Genomic DNA, 21,031 nt, shown 5'->3' on the forward strand with positions numbered 1-21,031 from the left:
AAATGCCTTTGCATAGGCTGCTAACTTATTGCGAGCAATCTATGGTGGTCAGTGTAAAATCTTTTGTAAATAGCCTGATGATACAGAAGTTGCTGACATAATGGTAAGTGGAAGGTATTTCAGCAATGTGTAAATATTCCCCAGATCCATTTGCTTCTGCATCCTCTGTAGAATGATGCCCTTTATTTTACATTGCCTATTGTTCTTTCTACCAAAATACATCAGCTTTGTGCCTGCTCCTTCTACAAGCTTGCTTGTCTTCCTGAAGACTACTGGTATCTTCCTTACAGGTCAGAATGCTTCCAGTTTTAGTCTCATCTGCAAGTTTTGGAGGTCGAGGCATATCACAAGCTCCATTACTCTCATATGGTTTCTTAAGCTTTTCAATTAAGTAAAAATCAGATTGATTGAATACTCACTTGTTTTCAACAAATCTGTGGTTTTCCTTCATTCATATTTATCGAAATGGGGATTAATTTTGTTTTGACTGTTTCTCAAAGCTTTCCCATCAGAGGTTAAACTGTGTTGTTGAGCTGACCTTTTATGCCCCTTTTGAGCAAGAATGTAACTTCTGCAAGTCTCCTGTCCACAGGTATTACCCTTGTACCTAAAGAGGATTGGACAATTATGGCCAACATCTTTGCAATTTCCACCCTTGCTTCCCTCCATTCTCTTAGGTGTATCTCTTCTGGTCCTGGTGATTTTTCTCAAGTTTGTGATCAAGTATCTTTGGCAGTGGCAACTCCATTGTTAAGAATGGATGCAAAGTAGTTATTTAGTATTTCAGCAATGTCCTCTATCTCTATACAAAGCTTCCCTTTTCAGTCTTGCTTTTCGTTTTATCAATCTTCTACTATTTCTATGCCCATTAAAGACTTCTGGATTCCCTTTTTTATGTTAGCTGTCAGTCTCTCCTTGCTACTCCTATTTTTCTTTTCACCTCTCCAGCCTGGTGTGTTCTCATTATCAACCTGCCACACGTAGGCACCCATTGTTTGCTTCAACTTAGTGTCTAGCTCTTATGTCATCCAGGGAACTTTGTTTGTCCTACCCTTTTTGGGAATGTATCTCCACTGCATCTAAAATATTTCTTGTTAAAGGCTGACCATTACAGATTGTGGGAATCTTGGATTGCAATTTATCCAGTTCGGGTCTGTTCTTGCCCATTTGGAATTGGGCCTCCCCCAAGTAATTGCTTCTTGTTCGTTTCCATCATTTAATCTGAACCTTAAGGTCACTGTCCCCTATTGACACTTGTTCCACACTCCATCCCTCATTGACGTCTTTACCTGTGGCTTACTGCAGTGTTCCAATGAGGTGAAAGGTAACCTTGAGGAACAGCACCCCCTTTTTCAGTTCATCATTCTGCCATTCGCACCTCTTCTGGACACAACCCCTCCTGCCTTCCGATCTATCTCAGACCATCCATTTTTGTTTTCTTTAATCTTCTCCCATTTACTTGTTTAAATTCTATTACCACTTCCAACAAATTTTGAATCTAATGAAAGATCTCTGACCTGAAGCATGAAAACCTTCTCTGATAAATGTTTCGAGTAACCTGCTGAGCAAGATGATTCAAGGGAAAAGAAATTGTAACCTTCAAAATAAGGTTGGATACATCGGCCATTTGAAGCTGTTGTATTCTTCCTCTATCTGTCAGCAACACATTTCTAATTTCAACATCCCTATTGTCTGTCCGAGGAAAGTGATCTGATGACATAGGGAATAGAATCCCCACAGTACAAAAAGAGGCCATTTGGCCTATTGGGCATGCATTAACAACAATCCTACCCAGACCCCCTCTCCCCCACGTGTTCACCCTACTATCTCCCTGACACTAAGGGACAATTTAGCATGGCTAATCCATGCATCCTGCACATCTTGGGACTATGGAAGGAAACTGGAGCATATGGAGGAAACCCATGCAGACATGGGGAGAACATACAGACTCCAGACAGATGGTGACCCAAGGCCAGATTGAACCCAGGGTCCCTGATGCTATGAAGCAGCAGTGCTAACAATTGTGCTATCTAAAGGTTCTTTTTAATTTCTTGTGCTTTGCTATGTTCGTACAAACTTGTACTGATTCATATATCTCTCTTCAGAATTCAGAAACTGGAAGAAACAATCCCATGTGCAACACAACAAAGTGCCTGGTGTTGATCGGGACTTGGAGTACTATAACCAAAGAAAGGAGGAGGCAGGCAATGAGGTAAGCCCATGGTAATTAAAGATGTAATTGTGTTACAGATTGTTTCACTGTTTCCAATTAAGTTACATAGCCATTAGAGGGTAAAACCATTAAGCTACTTCAAGCCTGAAAAGAGGGTAGCTGCTAACTTTGAGAGCCTCATAGTATTGTAGGGATCATGATGTGCGATTTTAAATCCATACCCATTAACTGTGGTGCAGACAATGCACCAAGTTTGTGCTGCCAGAGTTTGTGCCTTTTTTGTTTGTCTGGACAAATCCAGTGCCTAATACTGTAATTTGCTGGTGCAGCTTAGAGGAGGGCCATTGTGATTGCAGCACATGTTGGCAATTGCTCAGTGCATCTGATCTGGAAAACATTGAAGAATGGCTCAACATGGGAGAGACATGCTCCATCTTTTTCACATGTTGCACTGGAGGCCTTGGTACAAGAGGTATCTTGTGTCTGCAGGAGACTGACCAGATACGTGCCAGGAAGCTGAGTGAGCAGATAGCCTTGGAGGTCAGTGTTTAGGATTCAAGGACCTGGATGCAGTGAAGTTCATTGGCCTCACTTATAAACAAGCTCTGTAAATGCATCTTCAAGTGCCATATCTATTAACTGCACGAACACTACTGCATTCACCATTCATCCATAACTATTGGGCAGCATGGTAGCACAGGTGATTAGCATTGCTGCTTTCCACCACCAAGGACCCAGGTTCAATTCCCAGCTTGGGTCACTGTGTAGAATTTGCAAGCTGTCTCTGTGTCTGCGTGGGTTTCCCCTGGGTGCTCCAATTTCCTCCAACATTCTGAAAGACGTATTAGATGCTATTTGCTATTTTAGGTGCATTTGACTAGAACAGGTGCTGTACTGTGGTGACAAGGGGAATTTCACAGTAACTTCATTGCAGTGTTAATGTAAGCCTTACTTGTGACTAATTAATAAACTTTAACCTGCATTCAAACAATCTATCAATCAGGACTTAGATCTGACATCCACATGCTCCAACATGCCCCTAGTATTGCTGCAAGCCTCTGGCATGTTTCTCAAGTATAGACAGTGGTTGTCTCTTCTGGCAGAGGAACCAAGAGGTGCCATGCTCGGATTTTTCCACCCCCTAAAGGTGGGCCCTGCTATGCAGTCTAGTCAATAGTCCATTGATTTACAGTGGAAAAAGGCAGTATGCGCAGAGCCAGAAAATCCCATCCAAATGTGTGGGGAGATTGGTCATTTAGGACAAATGAGAAATGCCTTCACTTAAAGGTTGTGAATCATTGGAATTCTTTTACTGGAGTTTTGTGGATGTGCCATCATTTGAATATATTCAAGGCTGAGAGAGATTATTGCAGTTGCAGGGAATCATGAGATTTAGGCTATGGGTGTAAAAGTGGAGTTGAGGCCAAGGATTAACTAGATCATATCGAATGGTGAAGCAGGTTCAAGGAGCCATGTGGTCTACTGTTTCTATTTATTTATGAGCAGCTTTGATCTTGTAGCTGTGTATGAAGCATTTGACTTAATTTTCCTTGATCACGAAAACTTTTAGAAATTTCAGGTGATCTTGTGGAGTTGCCTGTATCTTTGGTTGTAGGCCGGTTCTGCGTTTAGCAGGATTTTCCAGCTGCAGTTGCCCCAAGACAGAAATATTCTGCCTGAGGTCAGCAGACCTTTTGCATTGTCCTGTCCTGTTATGCTTCCCATGGTGGGCAGGATGGGAAAATTCCACCCAATGAGTTACCGTAATTAACCAATTGGGATTTTGTTGCACTGTTCCCTTTCCTTTGTTCTTCCAGTTTAATTATTGACAGGCAATGGTGATACCAGTATCCAAGCGACTCGATTTTTACCTATTAACGAATCCTCATCAGTGTCTACACAGTAGCTTTCATCCAGCTGCCGCCTTTTAACTTACTTCCCTATCCTTCTGTTTTCCTGGAGACTTAAAGGTACATTTGACAGTGCAGCTCAGTTGATCTAAATCTGCACAGAACACATTGAATTCCACATTATACATTCTGATGAACAAAATGAAACAGCAATCTGATGGTACATTTTACCACTGGGGAATTTTCTTACTTGGTTTAGGTTTTGTCATAAGTTTCTTCTTTAGACCAGTGACTGCAATTCCAGGGAGCCAGTAAATGAGTAGAAATATTGCTCACTGGCTTTCATGTTGGGAGTCAGTCTAAAAATAGCATTCTGAAGCATCGAATAAATGGGATGTGGCTTCCCATCCTTTACAGGATGATCTTCTGAATTCAAAGCACCGCTATGGAAAATTGTCAGGCAGAAGACATGGCTTATCTCCAGAGAGCAATTAAAGCTAGTTTTTTTAATTTTGCTTTAAGTTGGTGTTCTCTCTTTTTTTGTGTTGCTGTTGCATGGGTTATAATGTCCTTCAGTATGTCTGGGTATGCTAGACATCCTACCTTTCCATGATGTGGTGACTATTAATGTGAGAATGTATGGTTTCAGTGTTGGCATCATGTGATATCGGTTCTCTTCTCACCTCCACATGTACACATCAGTCCTTTGTCCTGCATATGCGTGTAGCGTTTCCACTTTAGAATGGTATTACCAAAGGGAACAGTTGGTCTTCTGGAAACTAATTTACTGTTTCCCTTCCCCCTTGGTACTGGTAACACCTACTTCATTGCTGGTTGATTAATATTTAGCTGACATAAAACCAGAGGAAAACATGTTGCTGATCAGCTTCTAAGATTAGCCAAGGGAGATTGTGGTACTTTGGAACTGAGGTGCTAGTGACAGATCATGTTTTCTCATGGTTTTATTTTCCATTGTCCCAGTGAATTGAACTTCTTCTCTGGTCCGAATCTTGCAGACTTTTGATGTCCTGAATGATGGCGGCATGCTACAGACTAATGGTTGTACTTTGTACTGAGAATTTGCATCACACTCCTGTCAGTAATAATTGTGTTCAAAGTATTATCTTTGGAACTGCAATTTGCACTTGTCCCTGCTGAGAACTTTGTTTTATTCTCTGACAATAAAATAGTATCTGAGATTTTTGTGTCTCAGTATTGTCACTTTGAGTGTCAAAATATTAATCGTTTTGGGCAGCATGGTGGTTAGCACTGCTGTCTTGCATGCCAGAGACCTGGGATCGATTCCAGACTTCGGTGACTGTCAGTGTGGATTTGCATGTTCTCCCTGTATCTGAATGAGTTTCTGCCCACACTCCAAAGATGTTGTTGATTGATTGGCTATGCTAAATTTCCCCTTGGTGTCAGGGGGATTAGCAGGATAAAAGCATGCTGTTATGGGGATATGGTCTGGGTGGGATTACTGTCCGGGTTGATGAGCCAAAGGCCTCTTTCTGCAGCGTAGTGATTCTAAGATTGATTCTAGTGACCAATGTCCATCTAGAACTTTATGGTCTTTTTGCTGTAGTATTTCCTGTATTGAGGTTTTAAGTGGTGTGCATGTGAAACTCGATCATCAGATCTTGTGGGGAGCAGCTTACCTAGATGTCTAGAAATCCAATAAGGAATTCAAAAGAAACTTCACCCTCAAAGAACAAAAAATTACAGCCCAGGATCAGGCCCTTCGGCTCTCCAAACCTGCACCAGTCATTGTGCCCGACTTAACTAAAACTTCCAGGGACCCATGTTCCTCTTTACCCATCCTATTCATGTATTTGTCAAAACGCCCCTTAAAAGTCTCTATCTGTCTCCCCTGACAGAGTTCCAGGCACCCACTACTTCTGTTAAAAAAAAAGTGCCTCGTGTATCTCCTTTTTTTTTTAAACCTTGCCCCTTGCACCTTAAACCTGTGCCCCCTAATAACTGATTCTTCCACCCTGGGAAAAAGCTTCTCTGTCCATGCCTGTCATCATCATGTAGACTTCTATCAGGTCAGCCCTCAACCTCAGTTGTTCCAGTGAGAACAAACCAAATTTCTCCAACCTCTGTTCATAGCTAATGCCCTCCATAGCAGGCATTGGCTATGAGGAGAAGCAAATCTTTTCTGTACCTTCTCTAAAGCCTCCACATCCTTCTGGTAGTGTGGCAACCAGAATTGAACACTATATTCCTAGTGCGGCCTAACTAAGATTCTATAAAGCTGCAACATGACTTGCCAATTTTTAAACTCAGTGCCCCAGTCAATGAAGGCAAGCATGCCGTATACCTTCTTGACTACCTTTGCCTGCATTGCCACTTTGTGACCTGAGTACCTGTACACCCAGATCACTGCCTATCAATTCTCTCAGGTCTTACTCTTAAGTAGAAGGATTTGGAACTAACCATCACATGGAGTCATTGAAGAGATTAAACAAATGCATTTGAGGGGAAACTAGACAAACGCATGGAGAAGGAAATAGAAGATTCTGATGGTAGATTTAACTATGAAAAGATGGAAGGATGTTCATGTGGACTATAAACATTGACATGGACTGATTACGCTGGATAATATACTGTGCCGTATATCCTATGTAATCCTTTTGCCAAAGTGGTGTAAAATCTAGTTTGTTTACTGTTTGTCTCATGGAGAAATATTTGGCAGGCCTGTATATTTAAATACAGTTGATGTAAATGTTGGAAATCTGAAGTAAAAAGTGCTAATCTCTGGAAATACTCAACAGCTCAAACAGCATTGGTAGAGAAAAGAGTATTATTATTTCAGTATGTTTATGACAGGTTAACAACCGGAAATACAAACACTTTTTTATCCTTTTACAAATCTGCCTGTGCTATTTAAGTTTTTGATTCTAGTTGTGTGATATCTTCTGGGAAATGTTTCTTTTCTGTGTATGCCTGGCATTGATGCAAGTGTCAGATTAATGCATAGGAATCAGAATGTGTCTTATCAGCTAGCAAGAAACTCTCTTATTGTATTCATTACAAAGAACACTGTGTGATCAGATGCACGGTGGCACAGTGATTAGCACTGCTGCCTTACAATGCCAGGGACCCGAGTTTGATTTTTGGATTGGGTCACTCAGTGCAGAGTCTGCACATTCTCCCCTTGGCTGTGTGGGTTTCCTCTGGGTGCTCTGGTTTCCTCCCACAGTCTGAATGAAGTGCTGGTTAGGTGCATTGGCCATGTTAAGTTCTCCCTCGATGTACCTGAACAAATACAGGAGCGTGGTGACTAGGGGATTTTCTAGGTAACTTCATTGCAGTGTTAATGTAAGCCTACTTGTGACTAATGAATAAACTTTAACATGTTTCACTGGAGTGTTTTTTTTTTTGCTTCCATTCTTCTGATTTTTCACCATAACATGGCAAGTGGAAGGTTTGATGGAACTCCTCTTCTGCATTACTGGTGGTGCTTAGTTTTGTAGGCAACTGTCAGACAACCAAAATTCCACTAAGGTCCTCCTGCCAAGAGCTGGAAATGGTGTAAACTATTTAGGATTGTATGTTTGACAAGAAATGAATACTGTAACTATAGCTTGTAATTGTGATCATCCTTTGGCTTTTCAAGTGCCTCATATTGTATGGAAAGAAACTGATCTGTTTTGCACTTTATGTAATGTTAAATTTTGATATGTACTTGGGTAAAGTATATTTTACTGGAATGTGTTTGTTGATCTTTGTCTTTCTCTCCAGCCTTACTACCTGTAAAGTAGTAGTGGAATTATCTTGTTAGCGAAGTTGATCACTTTAGAATTTGCAAGTAAAATCAACTTCCTGTTGGATGATAGTAGTTTCTCCTGTCTGGTTTCACTTTATGCTTCGTGAGCAATGCCTGTTTTAATGGACAGTGGCTGTAATGACTTTAAGCTACAATTATTGTATTAGCTCCATATTCTGACTAATTCATATACTGTTGTCTTTCTGAAAAAAATGATTTCAATCTAATGATGGCATACAGTGTAAAAATCTTAATGCTCTGGGGACAAGGGTTCAGATCCCACATTGGCAGCTGGTAGAATTTAAATTTAATAATCTGGAATTAAAAAGCTAGTTTCAGTAATGCTGACCATGAAACCATTGTCAATTATCCTCTTAAAAACTCATCAGGTTCACCAATCTGTCACCCTTACCTGGTCTGGCCTACATGTGATTCCAGATCCACAGCCATTTTCTTGACTCTTCAGTGCCCTCTGAAATAGTGTGCCAAGCCACTTGATTCAAGGCCAGTTAGGGATGGGCACAAATGCTGGCCTAGCTAGTGAAGCTCACATCCCAAGAAAGAATATCAAAAAGACTCTTTATAATTAGAACAGGTAACATACAAAGATACTACTACTTAGTCATTTGCATCAGTCTCTCTGGTTAGCTCTAATGGATAAGGATTCAATCATACTTTGAAGAATGAAGTTTATATACTTTTAGTATCTATCTGACTTACGATGGTTCACTTCAAATTTGGTTCTTGATGGATTTCTTTTTGCTTATAGGTGAAGTAAAACCAGGGAGCATGAACAAAAGTTGGGATATTTGCTCAAACAATTACTGACAGACATTTGATGTCATGCAAATTTGAGAATGGAGATGTTTCATGTACAGTTATTTTGTCTGCTTGTTTTCTCAATTTTAACCTAGATGATCATATTTTCAACACACTCCCTTTGAAAGGGAGATGGTTGTATCCTTTCTTAACCATCTCCCTGCAAAATCCCACATTTCAAATTGGGTACATTTGTTGCTGTAGGACAGTGCACTGGCTGTTTAATGGGAAGAAGGGATGGAGTCTTAAGATAAAAGCAAGGATTGTTGGCAGTACATTGATCAAATCAGTCAACATTTTGTAAAGTGTGAAGACAGGTTATTATCCTCTTAGGAGTATAACCGTTTATTAGCACCCTTCATTCAAGTGGAGAGTCCCAATAGATGTCGATGTCTGAATTTAAAATGTCATTTTATTTCAACTTTTTTTTTGGTAATAAGTCACATACCTTCTGACAAATCACCTATTTGTTATATTTTCAAACTTTTACATAGTGAGTATGTGATAAAACTGCTTTCCTATTTACAATGTCAAGCCATTTGTCGTGTGCTGATCTCAATTACAATCTGAGAACTGCTTTGGCCATTGGGAAATCTAATGTGTTGCCATTACTTTGCAAGTCTTTGAAGATCATGATTTTTAAAGTAATGCTTGGGTAATTCCAATCATATTGGCTAAACATATTGATCCAAAGTTGCAGTTGAAATTATGGTGACCCTACTATGAAGTAAATTGGAGAGCAACGTCCATTACCACACGTGCAGTAAAACAGAAATGTCGATGTTTCTGTCCAACTTGTCCTGCTGATCAACAAACTGCACTGCACTGTGTACTTAAGGTACACTCAGAACTGTAATCCTTGCAAAGATTGTGTTTCATTTCAGACTGTGCCTGCATTGTGATTTATGATATGAAAGTAATTGAGTGATAAAGCAAGACAAAACTGTTGCTTAGCAACTAGGGGCCACTTTAGGTTAGAAAGAATTTTTGAGTTTAGTTTTTAAACTCAACCCTGTAGCAATTGGAGAGGAAATAGGTCTCTCAAAAACTGCCAGAAGCAGAGAGGCAAATCAATGGAGTAAAAGGGCAAGAAAGCAAGTCCCAAAAGCTAAAGAACAGATAATTCTAGTACCAGAAAATGAAAAGAGAAGTGCCAGGAAGACTGAAGTCAAAGAGACAAAGAAACTGGCAATTGAACAAGGATCATTGAAGTTAAAGAAAGGACAGAGAGGCTATCAATTAAAGACAGAGCTGAGAAGTGCAGCTCTGGGGAACTTGGCTAGCATGAAACCAGATATCTGAAGTTGTCCTAAATACTTAGTATAGCTTGTAAAGCAGTGGTGTTCCATGGGCGTAGCTGAATACCTGAAATACTGTGTGGAAACTTGAATGCATGTGACAATCCAAGGTAGAGGGAGACTGAAATCCTGGAAATGGATCCCTGATGAAGGAATCCAAGAGAGAATGTTTGGGAGAAGATTCTATAGTGTGTATTCATGAGTGAAGTTTGGAAACATTTGTGTGGAAGCTGGAGTTCTAGTGAGACCAGTTGGTTCAGTGTGATGAGCATCAGAGGGGATTTGATGAAAAAAAACAATGTTTTGGGTGGTGTCTGCCACTTAATTTCAGAATGGGGTGTGCCTGACTGCAGTTCACACAGACCACATACTTACAACAATGTGGTATAAAATTTATTTTGTAACCTGTGTTATCCTTAAAGTCTGTGTATTTTTGTAATGGTGTACTGGACTGAATTGTATTATTTTAAAATGTATCATGTTTAATAAATGTTTTATTCCTTGTCTATAAACCTAATAGACAGCCCTGTCACTCAGTTCATCCATGTTTCAAAAAAAAGTTAGTTATGGCCTTTTTTTGAGCCAGCATTCCATTCTGGGACCTTACACTCCCAGCTGGGAACACAAGATACATAATATGACATTCTACATTGAATTAAATATTCTAACACTCAATTCCTGGTTTGGACTTGAAGGTCCTTTAGTTCAGTTGGAGGAGAGAACGCTGCTGCATGCCTTATTCACACCGGTTCTGAGTTTCTTGCGCAGGGCACCATATCGATGCAGATAGGCAATCATTGTGTCTTTCTATTCAAAAACTCAAACTGTGGGAAGCTAGAAGAATAATGAATGGCAAGTGTTGTTAATTCACCACTGCAAAATCAGGACAAATGTACTCAAATGTTTCACAAGAAACTGTGTAAAGAATAAAGGGTGATGAATGATAGGAATTTCTTCTTATTGATATCTGTTGTTCTGGGATCACAGAAACGGTACTATGTTCATTGACTTAATTTAAATGTGCTTGTCCGAGGCAAAATGGATTTGGTTAAACAGTTTGAGCTTTATACTACTCAAGTATGCAAACTTATGTCTAAACTTTCTTACTCCAGTTACTCCCAATAGATTATTCTCACAATTTTGTAAATTGAGTTTTGATATTTTCCCCTGCTCCATTCCCTTTGCACCCCTATCTGTGATTTTTGTCTTCTGCTCTAATTCTCTCCAATCTCCTGTTGCATCTTCTGAGTGATCATCTTTTAAGCAAGCTGGAACTCCTGACCCCATTTCCACTTCCCTTCTCTAGCTGACATTTTACATGTTTCAAGGCCACCACTGTGATCTTGTCCTTAATAAAAACCAAACACTCTTTACCTCTGACCTTGTAAACTACTGTGCCATTGCCAAGTTTCCTGCCGTGTCCAGTTGTTATAATTTCCTAAATTCATTCCCACCTTTCTGAAACCTCATGTTTGAATGTCTGTTTGTTCTTGGGTTTCTTCCCTTGAAGCATTGAGTTAGTCATGAAAGTTATACATGACATCTCACAAAGAAAATGTGATCATGGTACATCCTCAGTTTGCCTGCAGCCTTTGACCACATCTTGTTTCCATTGTCCAGTTTAATAGGACAATCTCATATGGGAATTAGGAGCAGAAGTAGGCAATTCAGCTCATTGAGCCTGCTCCACTATCTTCCTGATCTCAAATCCACCTCCCTACCTATTTCCCATATCTCTTTAACCCATTTTATAAAGTCAGAAATATATTTGTCTCCTTGAAAACATTTAATGATTCAGACTCCATTGCCTTATGGGGCAGTGAGTTCCACAATTGCACTTCGTTTCACTTGTAAACGATTTAACTGTAAATCAGAGCAATCAGACCTCTTCCCATCTCTTGCACTCTTACCCTAAAGCAATTCTAGCTTTCTTTTGAAGTTGTCAGTTGGAAAAAGCAATGAAAGATATTGGACCTGGTTGCACTGGTATATGCCAGAACTTGTTTTGGGGATTGTGTCCTAATTTATCTCATCTTCTCTTCATTGTGAAGACCATCTCCTACTTCTGCTTCACCTCTGAAACATCTGCTGTCTGAGCCTATTTTCTGAAAACATCGTGCATTTGTCACCTCTTGACTCAGTTATTCCCATGCTCTTTAAACTTCAGCTTATTCAAGATTGCTGTTCATAATCTTATCCTACTCCCTGATCAAAATGTGGCTCCCATTCCACAAAACCTTCAATTTAAACTTTGCGTCCTTTTTGTTAAAATCCTTTTTTGTGACATTTCTTTTCCTGGAACTTCTTTCCAACCCTGTCAAACGTATGTCCCCCTTGCCCTCCCCCCACAATGCTTAGAACTAGATTTCTTGATGCAGTATTTTACTGTAGTAACTAGTTGCTGGATTAACGAGCTACAGTTTTAACTTTGACTGTGGGGAAATAAGTTGTCCAGTATAGCTTTGAATTCTTTGTGACAATTATAAAGTTCATAACCCAGAGAACCAAATTGAATGAACAAAGCACAAAGGAGATCTTCAAAAAGAATTCACGGCAGGGGGGGAAAAGAAAGTGTACGAGATCAGATTTAGTGGCTAACATGAAAGGGAATCCAAAACTCAAACATGCAAATAATGAAAGAAAAACAAAAGGATGGGGCCAGTTTCAGATCCTGTGGCAGCAGAAGATATAAATGAGATAGCATTGAGTAACTTGAATCTTTTTTCACTGTGCAAAGAGGATGCTACCAATATAGCAGTGAAGGCAGAGACAGGAATGATATTTATTGACTATGTAAAAATAAAGTGGAGAAGCTTAAGCGCCCAAAATAGAAAGATCAGCTAATCTGGAAATGTAACATTCTTGGTTAGTGAGGAAGATTAAGGTGGAAATTTGAGGCTCTGTTTAGAACTTGCATCTTTTTCCACATTGTGGATAGTGCTAGAGGAATGGAGGATTACAAATGTTACACTCCTATTTAACAAAAAGACATTAACTGGCTGTTGTCGCTGCTGGGTTTATGATGAAAACTGCCACAGTTTTTGAAAAGCCAAATAGTGTTTGCCTAACTTGATTTGAATTTTTTGATAAATGAGTGAGTGTTGATGAGCATATGGACTTCGTGGATATATTGAACACTTCCCAAAATTTGAAAATTACCTCTCCCAAAAGGTCACCATTGACTAGGAGATTTGACACTGAATCAACTGTGTCATCCCAGCTTGCTATAACTTATGGCAGTAAATGTTTGACAAAAGACTTTTGCTAATCTATGGAAGCCCTGGTATGCAGAGCAGTTGTCTTCACTGTGAGCTTGTGTATCTGTGAGAAAGTACATCAGCAATGTCTCTGAAATTCCAGATTCAAGGGGAGAACTGTTGAACAAAGGCTTTCTGAAGCCAGTTCTCCAAGCATTAAACCAACGTTTCTTCACAGTCAATTACATTGGACTGCACATTGTGTCTTGATAGCCAAAAAACATCTCCCCTGCCAGGTCCCGTTTACACACCTGACGAAGGAACATGTTTCCAAAAGCTTGTGGGATTACTATAAATAAACTGGTTGGACTTAAAACCTGGTGTTGTGAGACTTCTTACTGTGTTTACCCCAGTCCAACGGCAGATCTCTACATCACAAGGTTCCGTTTACTCGGATCTTGAATGCATTTCAGGAGATAACGAAGAAAATGTTGCAAATGTGCTGTGAAGCTCTTCTTGAAGCATGGCAGCATTGACATTGATGTTTGCTATAAGCTTGTCATCCATCATTCAAATTGATGACAACTTGTTCATTAGGCTGCACCACACTGAGTCATGGTGTCTTAATAATGACAGTGTGGCGGCAGAGAAGGAAGGAAAGTAAAGCACTGTACTCTGCTCCTACAGCCTCAAGGAACATATGCCCCATGTGCTCAAAGATCTGTAGGTTCAGAATGGACTGTTCAGTCACATGAACAACTTATGACTGAGTAGATGTCATTCTCTAAATGAGGGACAACTGATGGACTTTCAGAAGGTTCTTGTTTAAGTATTACATGGGAGTATTATTAGAAAGAGGTGATTAAATTGTCGCACAATACAACAAAATAAAATGAAACTCGGGGGGGGAGGGGTGCTGAATATTTAGAGTGTGTGCTCGACAATCCGCAACCCCAGGGGTGGGGTGGAGGTTCAGAGACATTGTCTTTGATTTTGATTTATTATTGTCACATAATAACAAATTGTCATTATATGACAATATAATAGTGAAAAGTATTGTTTCTTGCATGCCATACAGACAAAACATACTCTTCATAGAGAAGGAAATGAGGAGAGCGTGCAGAATGTAGTGTTAAAGTCCTAGCTATGGTCTAGAGAAAGATCAACTTAATGCAAGGCAAGTCCATTTAAAAGTCTGACAGCAACAGGGAAGAAGCTGTTTTTGAGTCGATTGGTATGTGATCTCAGACTTTTGTATCTTTTTCCTGAAGGAAGAAGGTGGAAGTGAGCATATCTGGGGTGCATGGGGTCTTTGAACGAAGGAAGTTGTTATTGATTTCAGGAAGCGTAAAGGAGAATGTGCCCCTGTCTAAATCAATGGGGATGAAGCAGAAAGGGTCAAGAGCTTCAAGTTTTTAGGTATATGGATCACCAAGAACCTGTCCTGATACCTCCATGCTGACACTGTAGTTAAAAAAAGCTCACTAGTGCCTCTACTTAGACTAAGGAAATTTGGCATGTCAGCTACAACTCTCACCAACTTTTACAGATGCACCATAGAAAGCATTCTTTCTGGTCGTTATCACAGCTTGGGCAGAGCAGGGGCCATACTAAGACTGCAAGAATCTACAAAAGGTCGTGAATGTAGCCCAATCCATCACCCAAACCAGCCTCCTGTTTATTGAGTCTGACTCTGGCTACACTTTCTGCTGCCTCAGCAAAGCAGCCAACGTAATTAAGGACCCTACGCACCCCAGACGTTCTCTTCCACCTTCCTTTGGGAAAAAGATACAAAAGGTCAAAAGGTCATGTATCAACTGACTCGAACAGCTTCTTTCCTGTTGCTGTCAGACTTTTGAATGGACTTGCCTTGCATTAAGTTGATCTTTCTCTATACCCTAGCTATGACTGTAACACATTCTGTGCACACTCATTTCCTTCTCTATGAACGGTATGTTTGTATAGCGTGCCAGAAGCAATACTTTTCAGTGTAAGTACATATGACAATAATAAATCTAAATCAAAATCAACAAATGCTTTCTAATGGTGCATCTGAAAAAGTTGGTGAGTTGTAGCTGACATGCCAAAGGGCAACCCCAGTCAGAAGGGGGCATCTGATGAGTTGCCCTCCCACTTTCCTGCCGTATGGTTTAGGGATGTAAAGTTTTTCTATCCCCAGGGAAGTGGAAAATTCAGGTCTCCACTCAAAATACACCAATGTATAATTTCTAGCCCACGTAACCAAGAGTTTTGCACGTTTGTGGCTCTTAATACACCCTTTGCCAGAAGCAAGTTGCATCTAATGGATGTGACATACCAACCTCAGCCAATTAATCAGTACCACTAGTATTTTTGAGGCATAAGTAGATTAGGCAGCTTTGCTGCAACTCAACATGACCAAGTGCTTCTATGCTGCTTGAAATAAATATCTTTTCTACTTTTCTGCTTTATTTAGAAAGCACAATCCCATCTTCAAATGATTAATATCCTATCAACTAGCTATTGCAAAGCTAGGCACTAACAATGAGCAGATGTATTTTCTGGCTCTGTATTGTAAAAGTATAAATGATAGGATCTATGTTTTTCTATAATATATGGTTAGTATACATTTGCCTGACATGCCACAAAATCCAGTAGTAAATAGTGAGCTTAATTAGTGTTGTCCTTGCATAAAACAGTGCAAAGTCACTAATGCATAAGAGTCAGAACTTTACAGGATGGGAGGTGGTGATTAGGTCCCTCATGCCATTGCCCGTTTGTTGAAAAAGCTGTACACTGTCCAAGGACGTTGCATACTTTGAAGTTTGGTGCCCAGAATGGTACACTTTTCTCCAACCAGTGATTTTTTTCTAAAGCTTTGCAAATTTAAACATTGAATACAAAATCCTATATGCTTTCTTATTGGTTTATCAACTTGCCCTGCCACCTTCACCAATTTTATGAATACATGCTCTTATTTAACTTTATCCTTCTCCAAATAGATATTAATTTTGTCTTGATGCATGGTCTCTTGTTGCTTTATGGTGACTAGTGGAGTGCCCCAGGGGTCGGTGCTGGGGCCTCAGCTTTTTACCATTTATATAGATGATCTGGAGGAGGGAACCGAGTGTAGGGTGTCGAAATTTGCGGATGACACCAAGATTGGGGGAACGGCAAATTGTGCGGAGGGTGTGGAGAGTCTGCAGAAGGATCTAGATAGGCTGGGCGAATGGGCCAGGAAATGGCAAATGGAATTTAATGTTGGCAAGTGTGAGGTGGTCCACTTTGGTAGGAAGAATGGTAGGAAGGACTATTACTTACGTGGCGAAAAACTGCAGCAGGCGGCGGTGCAGAGGGACCTCGGGGTCCTTGTGCATGAGTCGCAAAAACCCAGCTTGCAGGTGCAGCAGGTGGTCAGGAAGGCGAATGGGATGCTGGCCTTCATAGCGAGGGGAATTGAATATAAAAGTAGGGAGGTCTTGCTGCAGCTGTATAGGGCATTGGTGAGGCCGCAGCTGGAGTACTGTGTGCAGTTTTGGGCGCCGCACCTGCGCAAAGATATTTTGGCCTCGGAGGGAGTGCAGAGGAGGTTTACTAGGCTGATACCGGAGTTGAGGGGGTTGAGCTATGAGGAGAGGCTGAATAAACTAGGCTTGTACTCGTTATAGTTTAGAAGAATGAGGGGAGATCTCATTGAGATGTATAAGATGATGAATGGGATGGATAGGATAGAGGTGGAGAGACTCTTCCTGCTCAAAAAAGACATTAGGACTAGGGGGCACAGCCTCAAGATAAAGGGGGGGCGGTTTAGAACGGAGTTGAGGAGGAACTTCTTCACTCAAAGGGTGGTGAATCTCTGGAATTCTCTGCCCGTTGAAGTGGTGGAGGCTGCCTCGCTAAATATTTTTAAGACGTGGGTTGATGGGTTTTTGATAAGAGAGGGGATTAAGGGTTATGGGGAGAGGGCGGGAAGGTGGAACTGAGCCGCAACAGATCAGCCATGATCTTATTGAATAGCGGGGCAGGCTCGAAGGGCTAGATGGCCTACTCCTCCTATTTCTTATGTTCTTTTTCCCAGTGCTGATGTTAGTCTGGTCTGTGATAGTCTGGTTAGTGGTAGCCTGGTTTATAAGACTAATGCTTCATTTTGAGATGGGTGGCATAGTCATTAGCACTGCTGCTTCACAGTGCCAGGGACCCAGGTTTGCTTCCCGGCTTGGGTCACTGTGCAGAGTCTGCACATTTCTCTCTGTGTCTGCATGAGTTTCCTCCCATAGTCTGAAAGATGGTGAGATGCATTGGCTATGGTAAATTCTCCCTCAGTGTGCCCGAACAGGAGTTGGAGTGTGGCGACTAGGGGATTTTCACACTTACTTCATTGCAGTGTTTTACAGTTTTAAAAAAAAAATTGCCTTCTCTGGGCATCAGGCAGCATTCCCAAATCTGAGCAAGATTTGAAAGGCAGTGGTTTCAATCAGCACTTTGGTTATCGTCTGCAACCTAAAGTGCATCCCACCTGGACTGGATCAGGGGCTAGATAATTGTTGCTGCAACCACATGAATCCCAAATGACGTCTTGCCTTCCTGGTGCTAAGCTGTAGGATAATATTGTGTACAGAGCATTTCTCCCTGAGACCAGGATATAGGATAACTATGGGAACAAAACATTTTGTATGGGGACAATGTGGTCCACTTTGAAACCAATGATGTGGGTAAGAAAAGACTGAGTGCCAACAGACAGTTTCTGCAACTAAGAAAGGGATTTAGTGAACATTCAACACATATCATTGTGAACAAATGAGAAGGAAGACTTGCATTATATATCACTTTTCAAAAACCTCAGTACCCCCTGAAGTACTTAACCAATAAAGTATTTTTTTTGAGGTGGAAACAGTCATATGAAGAGAAATATTATCCAGTTCATGAGGTATGGCTCCCCTGTTCTTCAAAATAGTGCCTTGGGAGCTTTTGTGCCTACCTGAAAAGTCAGTTTAACAATGTCTCTGACAATCCAGCACTACTTCAGTAGCACAAAAAAATGCCATAGCTCTGAATAGGATTTGAACCTTCTGCCTCAGAGGCAAGAGTGCTGCCAGGTGAGCTATAATTGATAAAAGGTAGATTTTATACCAATTAGTAATAAATTATCTGGGCTGTGCCACTATGTTTAGGGATGTTGTGTCCAGAATGATTTTTATTAGTACTTTCATCCTATGTAATTACCAGCACATTGAGGAAACCTTCCTGTCTTAGCACTAATGCTCAAAAGCAGGAGCATTAAGTGTATTGAAAATTCTGATCCATATGCCAATTCCTCTTCTCTTAACTCCTGCTGCTGTTTGCCATTGAGTGAAGAAGGTGAAAGAAGATTACAACTAATTATCTGTAAGGGCTGTATGTAGTAGTGTGTGATATGTATTCAACTGTGGTACCAGATTCCTCTTTCATTGTTTTGAAGGCATATCTACCATCATGTTCAATATCAGTATGAAACTACCAACCTTTTCTATAACTTTAAAAATTCTGAAGGACAGTATCTTGAACTGCAACTGAGTTTATTTTCTGATGGATTATAGAATGAGATTAATTATACAATCACATGTCAGGTTCAAGAAGTAATGGTCAACAAATCAAACATTTAAACCACTGCTGGACTTTGATTTGTGTTTAAAATTGTTCTTTTCAACTTTTGATTTTTCCCTCAACCTTTGGCATACAGTTGAGCAGTCATACTTGTAGGAATTACTCAATCCAATAACTTCAAGGAGATGTACCTACACCACATGGACTGTGCTGTTTCAAGAAGGCAGCTTACCATCCACCATCTCCAAGGGCAATTGCAAATGGGCAATCAGTGCAGGCATTGCGTCATGTGCCTACATTCTGTTACTGAATTCTGTTGTGCCCTTTTTGCTGCTCTGAATAGTTAGGCACTATTTATGCGCTCATGTCTGTAGTAAGGTTTAAACGCAAGACATTCTGCATGACAAGCGTGGGACCACTGAGCCAAGGCTGTGCCTGGAACACTTGCCAATATTTGTCGCTGTTCCACTGTTACATCAATATGATTGGCCCATCGCCAATACAATGTTGCAGGCCACTTGCTGAGTGTTGCATGACTCATGAAGTTAAGAAGTTACACTTGTGCTAAAAGTATCCAAGGGCTGTTGCACTTTATACTATTTACAAATAAAGAAAACTTATGTTGACTTTTCATATTGAGTTTCCAGTACTTGAAGTTGGATTAAAATTTTTCCAATGGTGGAATTTCCAATGACTGGTCTAGATTACCCATTATCATGCTGATAATTTCTGCTTCTGCTCTAAAAGAGCTTTATAAACAGCCTGCTGGACAAGGGGATTTATAGCACAAAACCAGGTCATTTGGCCCATTATACTAGACAGCAATCTGCAACTAATCTGACTGTTTTTCACCATAGCTCACTATCTTTCTTTGCTTTAAATATTCATCCAAATTCCCCACAAGACTTTGTTGATCAGCTATCCCCTGCAACGCAACATTCCGTGTTTTCTTAACAACTCCGTGCAAAAAAGATTTTCCTAATCACTTACCATGAGGATAATTTTGCATTTAATTACCCTTGTCATTCAATAAAGAGTGACTTGCCTTAGAGAGTCAACAGATATTCCATTGCTTTTAAATATCCTTGTGAAATTCCCCATGACTGTAGCAACTTTTATTTGTACAGCGCCTTTAACATGCTTCAGAGGGTCGTTATGAAACAAATTTCAACACCAAGCCCCTGGATAATAGGGCAGACGATCAAGATCCAAAGCCATTAGAGAAGTTTAGGGAGAAAATTCCAGAGTTTTGGTGTTGGCTGTTGAAGATGCAGCCGTGGGCGTGGACTCAAAATTGGGGATGGTTGTGAGGCCAGAATTAGAGGTGTAGATTGAGGTTTGTAAAGCTTGAAGGAGATTAGAGATGAGGAGGAATGGGGCATGGAGGGATTTGAAAACAAGGGTGAGAATTTTCAAATCAAGGCATTGCTCAACCAGGATTCAGTGTGCAGCCACAAGCACAGGGGAGAACAGGAATTTGTGCAAGATGCGAATGAGGCAGCAGAGTGTTGGATTAGCTTAAGTTTAAAGATTGTAGAAAGTAGCCATGTGTGTGATTTTAAAATAACCAAATCTAGACCTAACAGAGCAAAAATGAGGATTTCGGTAGTGTATGAACTGAGGCAGGAGTGAAGGCGGGTGATGTTACGGAGGCTGAAATATATGGCCTTAGTGACATCTTGGATGTGTGGTCATTCTGGTCAAATGCGACATCAAAGTTATGACATTGTGGTTCAGACAGTTGCCAAGGTGAGGAATGGATTCACAGGTTGGTGAGCAGAGATTAGGTTGGGGTCTGAAAGATTAATATTTGGCTGGAGGAAATGTCTGCTCTTCCAGTGGTGACACTGATGGTGGACAGACCCTCCCAAGTGAATGACTGGAGAGGCTTTGGAGGATGTTGTGGTCAGTCATGCTAAAGGCTACAAATAGGTTGGAAAAGATGAGGGATTATTTGTAGTCATTTTGTGACAGTGTTTTGGCAGAGATAAAAACCTGATTAGAAGGATTTGAAAATGGGAGTTCTGCAGAAGGTGGGGATTGATTGTGAGGGGACGATATAAACAATATTCTCGTGTTTGGCATTTCCATGATCAACTCCTATAGAGTAAAAACACTTTGCCAATACACTCCAGTTATTTCTCACCAGTTCAGTTCCATACATCACACAGCTGCTTTGTTCGTGGCAAGCTTGGATTTGAATCAGTTGAGGAAGCTGAATCAGAATTGATGTGGATCAGGCAGTTTGAATATATCCGTCTTTAGACTTTCTTTCCCATTAAATACAACGGTGGAGAAGAAAACAGAATTACAGTTCTCACTTGATGGTTAAATAGAACAATTAATTTGTGGTAACTCAG

General features: G+C 40.5%; 1 protein-coding gene across 3 annotated transcripts in view; it reads left to right on the top strand.

The window, feature by feature from the left end:
• b4galnt3b (beta-1,4-N-acetyl-galactosaminyl transferase 3b) overlaps nucleotides 1-21,031 on the top strand; it is a 193,535-nt gene that overhangs the window by 61,372 nt on the left and 111,132 nt on the right. For all 3 annotated transcript variants that reach the window (XM_080190978.1, XM_080190979.1, XM_080190980.1), the window contains exon 2: nucleotides 2,106-2,212. In XM_080190978.1, the coding sequence (XP_080047104.1) occupies nucleotides 2,106-2,212 (107 nt within the window). The remainder of the gene's footprint in view (nucleotides 1-2,105; nucleotides 2,213-21,031) is intronic.

The sequence above is a fragment of the Carcharhinus amblyrhynchos genome, chromosome 6 (assembly GCF_965287045.1).
Source record: "Carcharhinus amblyrhynchos chromosome 6, sCarAmb.v2.hapA, whole genome shotgun sequence".
NCBI lineage: Eukaryota > Metazoa > Chordata > Chondrichthyes > Carcharhiniformes > Carcharhinidae > Carcharhinus > Carcharhinus amblyrhynchos.